Here is a 12,960-nt window from a genome sequence, read left to right on the forward strand (position 1 = left end):
TATAGCCATGACACTGAATTAAGATGGCATAGGGACTATAAGAGAGTACAGTAGAGGAATGTGAACATTGTCAAAGACTTCAGCCACCCTAGTCATAGACTGTTCTCTCTGCATTGTCCCCCCCCCCCCTCCCTCTTTTACTCTGCTGCTACTCTGTTTATTATCTATGCATAGTCACTTTAACTCTACCTACATGTACATATTACCTCAATTACCTGGACTAACCTGTGCCCCCGCACATTGACTCTGTACCGGTACCCCCCTGTATATAGCCTCCCTCCTGTTATTTTATTTTACTGCTGCTCTTTAATTATTTTTAACTTATCTATTTTTACTTAACCAACAATGCAGTTTTAAGAAAAATAAGTGTTAAGGGCTTGTAAGTAAGCATTTCACTGTAAGGTCTACACCTGTTGTATTCGGCGCATGTGACAAATAAAATGTGATTTGATTTAACAGCAACTCAACACACCAACAGCTTCAGTTCACACACAAATCATTACATTTAACACACACCAATCACACTTAATAGCTCTTACAGAACATACATTAATTTAAAAAGTCAACACCAACAAAAAACAGGAGTGTACAGCAGTATTATAATACAAGTCAGAGAGAACAGTGCTGAGTTACTTATGTCTTCCACTACTAGTGACTCCTGTCATGTAGCATGTATCAAACAGGCCCCATGTTTCCATTTGTTATTATTCCCAAAATGAAGTCAGAGGCCCCATCCCAAATCCCTACGCACTTGTGGAGATGGGAGCAGATTTGATTGGCATAAGCTTCCACCTAGCCTAGTGGAGTTTATATTACTAAGACCTGTCAAATCCACTCAGATCTCCACAAGTGTATAGGGCGTAGGGGTCCATTTGGGATTGGGCAACAGTCTAACTTAGTAATGTCTAGCGTTAGTTTATAAGACCCGTTTCTGCCCAGACAGAGACAGACCGATAGTGAGATTCAGTTGAAGCCTCGCCTCGAATATGACGGGTACAAATGCCAGAGTTTGTGATACAGCAGAAAGCATATATCCACTATAAAACAGGGAAACCGAATCCATCCCAAAATTCTAACTCAGGTAGTCTTTCCCTGTTCTGGCCCATTTGCTTACATTCTGTTCCTCAGGTACACAACCCAGTACTCACAGGAAGACAAATTCGTCAGAGCTGCCTATGTTGTTGCTCCTGCTGAGCTTGCCTTGGGGCAGGATGTGGGCGGTGCCATGGGAGGAGCTGTGGCCCACCAGTCCATAGTCCTGGGCCTGGCCCTCCACGAAGGTAAAGATGGGGTACTTCTCGTCGGACGACGATAGGGCCTGGGGTGGGGGGAATATGAAAGTGTTGAATTAGTCACTTATCTTATTCTGGTTGACTTTAATAAGAGCTGTATGTAAGTGATGTATAAGTGATGTATACAGTAACAGTGTAACTGATGTATAAGTGATGTATACAGTAACAGTGTAACTGATGCATAAGTGATGTATCACTGATGCATAATAGATGTGTAACATGTCTATCTATAAGTGACGAATAAGCAATCTAAGTTACATCGCTTCAACTCATGTTTCTATAAATCATATCAGGGTCGAAGTTAAAGATATCTATAAAATGATCTATGTGTGATGCATAACTGATGTATAAATGATGCATAAGTGATTAATGTATATATGAGTAATAAGAGACTTGAAATGAGCCCAAGAGGCTGAGCTCACCACACAGACGGCGGAACACAGAGACTCAAAGTCCTTCTTGTTCTTGGCGTAGAAGCCTATAGTACAGCTGGGGTCCATGCGACTGAAAGGCATCTTCCTGGGTGAGCTACAGTGGAACGACTGGGGAGGAGAGAGAGAGGGGGGAGGGAGGGGAGAGAGAGAGGAGGGGGGAAAGAGAGAGGGAGATCATTACAGACAAGGCAAGCTACACATCTGAATCTGAAATGAACTACTTTGATCCGGTCAAAACATGCTTATCTGGGACATAGCACAGACAGACAACGTCCAAAGGTAGACAGGGCAGCAAAGGACAGAGAAGAGTGATAAAGTCCAACCAACCTCCAGTGGGAAATTGTCTTGAGTGACGTCCACCACGGCCTGACAGTAGTGAGGGTCCAGATACAGCAGCTGCTCATCTGATTGGACAGGAAGTAGGAAGAAGGCGAGGTTAAATGACAGCCCACTGTCCAATCAGAAGCAACCGAACCAGGAAGTAGAGTGGAGTTCTTACCTTGGCAGCCGATAAAGAACAGCGAATGCTTGGGTTTGCCGCCGATGATTCCGATACAGCATTCTAACCTGAGAATGTTCTTAAGATACAAAGAAATCCATATTCCTGTTAGAGTGACATCAACCATGGATAAAGCTTTGTGACTAAGGTTAGGTTATGAAAGTGTGTGGGTACACACCCTGACACACTGGATGTAGGAGGGGTTGAGAGAGTCTCCTCCTAGTCGGACTGGAACCAGTATGATGACAGACTTCCAGCCTGGACCACTGGCCTCAGGATCCAAAATACTCTGGTTCAACGACTGGTCACACAGATGCACCACGTCCTTTTTGTACACTGCAAGAAACACACAAGGACACCATGGGTGTAAGTTTCACTAGGGACATGGGGGACGTCCCCCCCAACATTCTGAAATTGCATTTTTGCCCCCCCACATTCTGAAATTGCATTTCTGTCCCCCCCCCAGTTTTGTAATTTAATTGTGATACAGAAATGAGACACACAGTTCAGCTACATTCAGAAGACTGCTTCAAGGACTATTCATTCATTACCAATGACAAAAACATAACTTATGACGAGAACATTTAAGATGGACCAAACATACATACAATATCTGGTGAATTCGACAAACGACAACACTAACCACAGACACTAACCACAGACACTAACCAAGCACCCAGTAATGAGCACCCAGTAGGAAAGGTAGTGTGAAGTCAACCTCACCACCCATTCATGAGCACCCAGTAGAAATTCCAATAAGCAGCATTTTAGATAAAGCGTTTTTTACGTGTTTTATATTTTTTTACTGCGTGAAAAATGAATAATTCTGCGTTAACGCGACCCCTAAGTTTAACTTGCTAGTTATCCAAGTAAGTTACTGAATGAATAAGGTGGCGGGGCATCATCTTGTGTTAGCTTCCTGCCGTGTTTGAGAAGTTAAAAGCCCTCTGGTTGAGTTGAGTTATCTGTACAGCTGTACCACTACTATCGTTTCATTTCCTTGCCGTTTTTTCTCCTCTCCGTTCTCGGCCCGTCTGCTCCTCCCCCCTCTTCTCCAAGCAGAGCAGGCTGGCCTGTTGCCCTAGCGACTCCAGACTAGACACAGTGTGTACAAACGCAGACAAGTTTGCGTCAAAAACGTATTGTCTTTTGTTCACATTCGCTTGTAAAATGTCCAAACTCACCAAAAATGACATTCGGTAGCTCCTACCTACACTACATGACCAAAAGTATGTGGACACCTGCTTGTTGAACATCTCATTCCAAAATCATGGACATTAATATCAAGTTGGTCCCCCCTTTGCTGCTATAACAGCTTCCACTCTTCTGGGAAGGCTTTCCACTAGATGTTTAAACATTGCTGTGGGGACTTCCATTCAGCCACAAGAGCATTATTAAGGTTGGGAATTAATGTTTGGCGAGTAGGCCTGGCTCGCAGTCGGCATTCCAATTCATCCAAAAAGGTGTTCGATGGGGTTGAGGTCAGGGCTCTGTACAGGCCAGTCAAGTTCTTCCACAACAATCTCGACAAACCATTTCTGTATGGACCTCGCTTTGTGCACGGGGGCGTTGTCATGCTGAAACAGGAAAGGGCCTTCCCCAAACTGTTCCCACAAAGTTGGAAGCACAGAATCATCTAGAATGTCATTGTATAATGTAGCTTCAAGATTTCCCTTCACTGGAACTAAGGGGCCTAGCCCGAACCATGAAAAACAGCCCCAGACCATTATTCCTCCTCCACCAAACTTTACAGTTGAAACTATGCATTCGGGCAGGTAGCGTTCTACTGGCATCCACCAAACCCAGATTTGTCCGTCGGACTGCCAGATGGTGAAGTGTGATTCATCACTCCAGAGAACGCATTTCCAATGCTCCAGAGTCAAATGGCAGTGAGTTTTACACCACTCCAGCCAACGCTTGGCATTGCGCAAGGTGATCTTATGCTTGTGTGCAGCTGCTCGGCCATGGAAACCCATTTCATGAAGCTCCCGACCTACAGTTCTTGTGCTGATGTTGCTTCCAGAGGCAGTTTGGAACTCAGTAGTGAGTGTTGCAAACGTGGACAGACGATTTTTATGCGCTACGCGCTTCAGCGGTGCCGTTCTGTGAGCTTGTGTGGCCTTTCCACTTCACAGTAACAGCACTTACAGTTACGTGAAATAGCAAAATCCACTTATTTGAAGGGGTGTCCACATACTTTTGTATATATGTATAACTTTATGAGCTGGATTGCCTGTCTTTGCATTTCATTTATTTTAATTTGCGCTCGTTAGCATATTTAGCTAGCAGCCTTAATGGAAATTCGCTATTACTTGTGCTAATTATGTTAGCATTCTGGTAACAGACCACCATGGTCTTTCTTGCGTTTTTGGCGACCCCTTGTGTACTAAGCCGGTAATACTGTCAATCCCAGAATGAGAGAAGGACGGTATGACGTTATGAAAATCTGGAAACCGCCCAACCCTACCACCCAGTAATGAGCACCCAGTAGGAAAGGTACAATGTAAAGTCAAACTCACCGGTACAGTCCTGCGCTACATATACAGCCAGGTTGTGAACCTCAGAAGTCTTGGCCACTGCTTTTCTGGAAAACAAAGATACAGCTCATGTTTAATGTCACAACATACTGATGCTACTGGGCAAGAAGTCAATATCAGGGTTCAGTTCAATTCAATTTCAATTCAGAAAGTAAACCAAATTGACCCTAACCCTGGTAAACGTCAACAGGCAGTCAGGCACACCACAAAGCCTTCTTAAAAAACATAATAGCGACCAAAACATCTACACAATAAAATTGCATTGGTAAACATGTCTACTGGAGATAATTCTGATGCACTATGGCAATACAGACATCCATCAAAAATCTAGGTATAGAAATCAAATGCATGCTGATGCCATCACTGACTTGAATGAGGAGGTCCGTTCTATAGATTCTATTTCTATGGCTGATGCTCTGACAGCATCATTACCTTGACCATGTAGCGCTCCTCACCGTAGTATGTGTGCCACTACTGAGGGGCCGTACCAGTCCCCTGCCTTCTTCCCCGAGCTCTTCCCCAATTCTACCAGCTGGTGCACCCCAAACGGGGCCGGGGGCTCGTCCCCAAACCAGGCTACAATCCTCCGGTGGAGGGGCTCAGCCTGCCTGTCCCTGCCCGACTCAGGCCTCTTCTTCTGGTTATGGTTGAGAGCCGTGACCCCTGGCATGGAGGTCTTCTGGGGCGTGGTGGGGGTCCGCGAGGAGGAGGAGTAGCCGAAGGAGGGGATGGGTACGCCCCCAGCGCGGGATGGGGAGCGGGGTCTCAGAGCCTCAAAGTCCACGTCGGCGAACTGCTGGACGTCTGGCCACGACCAGTCTAGACAATACAATACAGACAGTAGTGATCGATGGGCCACGACCAGTCTAGACAATACAATACAGACAGTTAGTAGTGATCGATGGGAGGTGGAAGGAGGAGGCAGACAGAGGGAGGAGAGAGAGAGAGGGAAGACAGACCAGGAAACAGAGAAAGAAACAGACAGAAGTTGAAGAGAGATGTGGCAGAAAGAGAAACAGATAGGGGCCCAGTCCCAAATGGACCCCTAAACCCTATGCACTGGTGGATTTGACAGGTGTATGCAATATGGTAACAGATCCACTTTGCCCTCTGATAGGCTAGGTGGAAGTTTCACCAATCATATTGCTTATACCAAACAAATCATCTCAGCTCTACACAATTGTAAGTGCATAGGACGTAGGGGTCCATTTGGGATTGGGACAGAGTTGGTCAAGTTGTCTCATAACGTTAAAAAAAGAGGACTCTTTCAAACTATGAGCTGTCTCACCTGGTGGCATCAGATGTACCAGTAGGCCCTGGGCCAGCAGCATCTGTCCGCTCCGCAGCATACAGCCCCAGCCACAGTCTGTAGTCAGGGTGGAGCCCTCCAGCTGGGGGAACTCCCTACGGTAGGTCAGCCACAGCCGAGACACGAACGCCCGCCTGAACCACTCCACCGCATCTGGAAGGGGAGAGAGATACCCAGTGAGCAGAACTGGTTAAAATACATCTTTCCAACCAATTTTGCTCACTGGGTATGGAGCAGAGCGTCATCCATTTTACCAGGAAGTCTTTTGAGGTTGGAGTGGGGTTGTTGGAGGTTAGCTACCTTCACTATTGAGCAGATAGGAGTGGCCCATTACAGTCACCGGAGAGCTCTTGTTGAATGTGGTCTTCGACTTCACCGACCAGCCTAAAGAGGGCCAAGAAACAGAACAGACATTTTTAGAGGGGATTCTGTGTGTCTTGATGACTGGGTGAGGAAGGGGGAAGTTGACTTCGGGAGGGCTATTACACATAGCTTTGTATGAGACTTCTGTTTTGGAAAAATAAATGACCTAACAAAGATTATTCACACACAGAAAGTACAAAGACTATAAAATCCCCCTTGTTGCTATTTCTTAATTTTAAAAAAGCAATTGTTAAACCTGACTGTATGGAAAAACTGGAAGTTAAGTTTGTTGCTAGTTAAACAGCTATATAGAACTATCCACCTTATGGAAAAAAGTTCAAATGAACCCACTGACTGACCGTATTTGACGTTATTCCACGCCGACATCAGCTTGGTCTTGAGTTTGTCAACCTCGTCTGGCTCTCCGGCGGTGGTGGCCTCCCTGGTTCCACCCCCACCGACATCAGTACCCTGCCGGTTCCCAAAGCTACATCCTCCGCCAGGGTCCACCAGCTGGGGCTGCTGTGGCCTCTTGGTCTCCTCTCTCTGGAGGGTGTCATCCTGACCCACCACTCCTACTCCCCCCACATACTGAACTGCACTGGGAGACACTGAGTTCATGGCTCAGGCTTACAGCTGGGCTCTAGAGATCCTCATAGCAATAGGGACCTGAGGGAAGAGAGGGAGGAGAAGGGGGTGGGGATGAGAGAGAGAGCGAGAGATGGGGATGAGAGAGAGAGAGAGAGATGGGATGAGAGAGAGAGAGATGAGAGATGAGAGAGAGAGAGATGAGAGATGAGAGATGGGGATGAGAGAGAGAAAGAGATGGGGATGAGAGAGAGAAAGAGATGGGGATGAGAGAGAGAAATGTCTAGGACAGTGCATGCATGTGTAATTTGATTAGCTATGGAGTAAGGGCTGTGTGTCGCTCTCCTTTTGTCCATGTGTCTGTCCAGCACTATGGTGACGTTTAAACATTAACATTGAAAGACAGAGCGGTTAAGCTTGTTGTGCATCTAAGCAATGACAGATGTGAGGCCGATTTTCTCTCATTTCACACAGATTCGCAAGAAAGTGGATCTGAAAGTGGCAGGGCTTAAAAAGTTTTGATGACTTTGCTATTATTATGCAGACAAGAGCAGCTGTCGCAGTGGTTAGGCTAGTGAATGCTATTAGGAAAAACTATATTAGTCACAGTCAGTTTCAAAGTAAACCACTTCTCCCTCCTTCCCCCTGAGTGAAACTACACTGAACAAAAATAAACGCAACAATTTCAAATATTATTTTTTTATGCCCTAATCTATGGATTTCACGACTAGGAATACAGATATGCTGGGTTGTCTTAGTTACACGTAGTCTGCGGTTGCAAGGCCGGTTGGACATACTGCCAAATTCTCTAAAATGACGTTGAGGCGGCTTATGGTAGAGAAATTAACATTAAATTCTCTAGCAACAGCTCTGGTGGACATTCCTGCAGTCAGCTTGCCAATTGCACGCTCCCTCAATTTGAGACATCTGTGGTATTGTGTTGTGTGACAAAGCTGCACATTTTAGAGTGGCCTTTTACTGTCCCCAGCACAAGGTGCACCTGTGTAATGACCATGCTGTTTAATCAGCTTCTTGATATGACACACCTGTCAAGTGGATGGATTATCTTGGCAAAGGAGAAATGCACACTAACAGGGATGTAAACTAATTTGTGCACAAAATTTGAGAGAAAAGCATATGGAAAATGTCTGGGATCTTTTATTTCAGCTCATGAAACATTGGACCAACACTTTACATGTTGCGTTTTATATTTTTGTTCAGTATAGTTGAAAGAAGCTGTGGGTGAGTGTCACTCAGTTTAGAGTCATCACAGGATGATGTGCCTGAGTGACAAGATAACAGAGGTTACACAGTAACAGACACAGTAACCCAGGAATGTAGTACAAGTGACTTGACTTCCCACTCTGTAGTGAAACTGGAAATAGTTGAATTACCCTCATGGGAGAGGAATTTCTGTCCTTTCTGGGAAAATCCGATTGAATAGCCATCATGTGATTGGTGTGACAACAAATAGCTGGGGGGAAGAGAGTGAGAAGCCTTGGTAGCTGATGGTCAAAATATGTAGTTAACTAACTAGCTATGTCTACACTGTAGCCTATCTGTGACCTTTGACTGTGATCTAACTATTAGGTATGATAACCATCCAATTATTTAAGAAGTAGCCAAGCTGTCATGTTTCTTAAAATCACTAGCTCTAACATGCCAGCTAGTTATGCATATTAAGGACCTACAGGCTGGCTGGCTTAAATAGATGATATTGGCTTAACTACTATCTAGTTAGTTACTAGCTAAACCTCATCCAACACAACACAGCCAAGATCATAACCTTACCACTTTGTGAAGAGTGTCGTTGACATGAGAGATTTGCTTGATAGAACGGCGACAGCAGTGCAGGGTTGAGACCACGTAGTTCTGCTGTGGTAGCCTGCTAGCTGTCAACGTGTCTGGTTAGCAACTTTGTAGAAAACAAGCTAACACGTTAATGTCTCGGCTTTCTTGACGACTCCAGGACAACCACAGCCAATGTCAGCGATTAACAGTAATTATTCTACATCCAACGAGTAAACTCAGTGGAATTATAGCTCACCCGACGATTTCCTTCGTCGGTTGCTCTACGACTGAGCTAGTTAGCTTGCAGGATCAGCGGTTTGACGACACACAAGAGGGAGGGATCTAGATACTTCCTGACAGGCTGTAATAACAACATGATTGGTCAATTTATTGATATGCGCAAATATATTGACGTAGCGCGCGTTTTATTGGCTAATATTTAACACATTGACGTTCGTTATATTATGTAAATCAGCTGGCGTCCATGGGGTGTACAGGCGTAATGTACTGTGTGAATGAAATTAGATCATACATTTTATTATGATTAACCTGTACTGCTTGTCCTTGGCATGCTCTCCTGAGCATGTCATGTGACTAATAGTGCAAACTCTGTTTTCTAAATATCTTCTAATCATAATTGTAGAACTCTGGGATGATCTTGTTGTATAAGTCTCTATATAACTTTACCTTGAGCAAAAAATACATATTTTTTACTGCAATAACAAACTATAATTAATTGTTAATGTTATAATTTTTTTAAGACTTCAAGCCTTTACATATGAATTTGTAGGTCTTTTGAATTCCCTTAAGTTACAAAAAAAGCATTTGTACTTTAGAATATTATTTTTGATGTATGAAGAAATTGTGATCTCATCTCCTTAATTTTATTTATATTATTTATTTAGATGTTTCTGTGTACAGTGTGTGTAATGTGGGATCTTGCCTGACTTGTATATTGAATTGTTAATTTTTGTCAATATTTTCAAATAAGCGTGCACAAAACAAAGATAAACCCAAAAACTATTGTTTTTATTTCGTAATCCTCGATTTGCCAGGGAAAATTGCCATTTTATTGGCAACTGGGGAACTTTCTGATATTGAAGGACATTGTGCCGAAGCATGACAGCAGAGCTATAAGACTGGACCCCTCTAGCCCAGCACCAGTGGTACACACAGACACATCAGTGACACATAGATAGACATACAGTAGATAGATACTGTAGATATAGAAATATATAAGACAGATATAGTGATACATAGAAATATAAAAGATATAGTGATACATATTGTAGATACTATAGATATAGATAGACCCACAGTAGATAGATATACTGGTGCATAGATATAGTGAGACCTAGATACTGACCCCATGTTCGCTCTATGTGCCACGACTCTCCTCTACTTCCTGTCTTTTAGCCAATCAACTCCTGCTGCTCTAGGCTGTGAGGACCTGCTTAAGCCCATGGATCCACCACAACTAGACAAGCAGCTCTTGGGGAGATGGGCCCTCGTCGCAGGCAGCCGGAGCCACCCTTTATCCCTGGAGACTCTTGACTAGAGGAGGCGATGGATGAGTACAGGCGACAGGTGGAGTGCCTGGGGCTGCCTCTGCCAGTGGTGATGGAGCCTGGGAAAGCCCTCTGTGGATATTATGTATTTCGTCTAATCTGGATAGAAGAAGAAGCTGGATCAATGTGATCAGAGAGAGTAGCGATGATCAGAGAGTAGCGATGATCAGAGAGAGTAGCGATGATCAGAGAGTGGGGGTAGTGAGACAGATGTAGAGACACTTTTCTATCATCTGTTTTGTAATACAACAATTCTGTGTTTACTGTTTCTCGATGTACTGTATAATTTTTAATACAAATTCATGATTTATCATATCAAAATAATAATAATATATATTTTTAAAGGTATAGCACGTGTTTCATTGGCTAATATTTTACACTGACGTTATGTAATGCATCTGATGTCCATGGGTGTTGGCTACAGATACCTGTGAAATTGTGAATTAAATTAGATCATGCATTTTATTATGATTAACCAGTATTGCTTGTCTTTTCGTGCAAACTACCAAAGGTCTCTGTTATCTAGTTTCCTACGTTTAGCCTAGTTGATCTGCATATAGTTATATACATTTTTATGATGGACATAATGTAGTTATGAATGCACATTAGTTTACACTGGACTTAAGTCATTTTAATAAATTCACACAAGGTTTCTTGTGGAAATCGAAGGTTGTAGAATATAGAACATGTTATGTCTCCTTTGCTGTTGAACATTGGCCATCTGGAGTCAGGTTGATGTTATGAGCTCCAGGCCTGTATTTCTTATCGGCATGCACAAGAAAATGACAGTGGCAGAAGTTCAAGTTTAAATAAATTTTCTGAATTGTATAACACATTCTTCCCTTCACGTGTCTAGTATTAGACTGTTGTACTTGTCTTTCTGGCACGAACACTCCCATTTATATTTTCTTACTAGCACTGATTTTGCTGATATCTGCTTTATTGAGGAAATACCTGCAATGACTGATATGTGATTGCTGTATCTACCTTAGTTGACTACACTGACTGTAAGTCACTCTGGATAAGAGCGTCTGCTAGCTAATGGACCAACATGTAAAATGGAAATAAGAAACAGAGAAATGACAAACAACAAGAGAAAGGTAGAATGTCATCATATTTGCCCTTTATCAACATAACTTTTTCAAATGAGGTGAATGAGATAAATGAATCGTTGGTGGTCATTGTGAATAAATATAATTGTATATTTGTTTATGTACAGTTTATATTTTATTTTCTCCCAGATAATACATAACTGTAGCAATACAGACCAAAACAAATACTTAGAAATGAAGAAAGAAACGCTTGAAAATATAAAGTGCATTTCAAACAATTCATTTTCTGCCATCGTTAACATGTAAAACGGATCTCTATATACCACAGAATTCATCCATGCAAAGTTTTGAGGAAAATATGCCTGAAAAAAACCTCGCATACACAGGTGGCCACAAGAGTTTATTATTCAAAATGTGTACGTATTTTCTCTTCCCAGACCAGTTTTGACTAACGTACCTACTCCTGATGTTTCAATGATTATATTACGATAAAGACCACCTTAGTGATCAGGTTATCAGCTGGATAACATGGGAAATATGACAAAATGTTATCTGGTTCCCTTTATATTTGAAGGTAGAACTAACAGTCACAGAATAACACTAAAGAGCCACCCATCTCTGAACAGTTAGAGAATAACAAGAAGTGGAATGTTAGGATATGTTGTAAACTACTGCAAACATTCCAGTTATCTACCAAAACAAGGGACAACTGTATATTCAGTAGGGGTCCAATTCAGACTTGAGATAAGTAGAGTTAACATGGACTTAAGTCAATAAAACCTGGACTTAAGTCCACGTTTCTTGACTTAAGTCCAAGTTAAGTGTTCTTATCTCAAGTCTGAATAGGCCAGGGCCCTAGGCCTCTTCATTACAACAGCATCCCTAAAATATATCTTGCTATATTAAGTACCTTGACCTGTAGTTACAACAGTATGTAGCTCTCAGATATGGTGATAATAAACTCCATAATAGTATAAAATGAGATATGTATTTTGAATAAACTATGTTAAATTACATGGCATTATGATTATGATATGGAACAATGTTATATATATATATATATATATACACAGTGCGGAGAACAAGTATTTGATACACTACCGATTTTGCAGGTTTTCCTACTTACAAAGCATGTAGAGGTCTGTAATTTTTATCATAGGTACACTTCAACTGTGAGAGATGGAATCTAAAAAAAATCCAGAAAGTCACATTGTATGATTTTTAAGTAATTAATTTGCATTTTATTGCATGACATAAGTATTTGATCACCTACCAACCAGTAATAATTCCGGCTCTCACAGACCTGTTAGTTTTTCTTTAAGAAGCCCTCCTGTTCTCCACTCATTACCTGTATTAACTGCACCTGTTTGAACTCGTTACCTGTATAAAATACACCTGTCCACACACTCAATCATACAGACTCCAACCTCTCCACAATGGCCAAGACCAGAGAGCTGTATAAGGACATCAGGGATAAAATTGTAGACCTGCACAAGGCTGGGATGGGCTACAGGACAATAGGCAAGC

At 42.5% G+C, this 12,960-nt stretch overlaps 1 protein-coding gene across 1 annotated transcript; it reads right to left on the reverse strand.

Moving 5' to 3' along the window:
* Positions 1-533: 533 nt before the first annotated feature.
* Positions 534-9,145, reverse strand: atg4da (autophagy related 4D, cysteine peptidase a). Its single transcript, XM_045211735.1, has 12 exons — positions 9,070-9,145; positions 8,814-8,937; positions 6,794-7,103; positions 6,372-6,455; positions 6,051-6,224; positions 5,218-5,581; positions 4,745-4,809; positions 2,404-2,561; positions 2,226-2,304; positions 2,054-2,130; positions 1,715-1,834; positions 534-1,318 (listed from the first exon to the last, which is right to left on the reverse strand). The coding sequence occupies exons 3-12, from the start codon at positions 7,053-7,055 to the stop codon at positions 1,145-1,147; spliced, it is 1,557 nt and encodes a 518-aa protein (XP_045067670.1). The 5' UTR covers positions 7,056-7,103; positions 8,814-8,937; positions 9,070-9,145; the 3' UTR covers positions 534-1,144.
* Positions 9,146-12,960: the final 3,815 nt, after the last annotated feature.

Source organism: Coregonus clupeaformis, chromosome 38 (genome assembly GCF_020615455.1).
Source record: "Coregonus clupeaformis isolate EN_2021a chromosome 38, ASM2061545v1, whole genome shotgun sequence".
Taxonomy (NCBI): domain Eukaryota; kingdom Metazoa; phylum Chordata; class Actinopteri; order Salmoniformes; family Salmonidae; genus Coregonus; species Coregonus clupeaformis.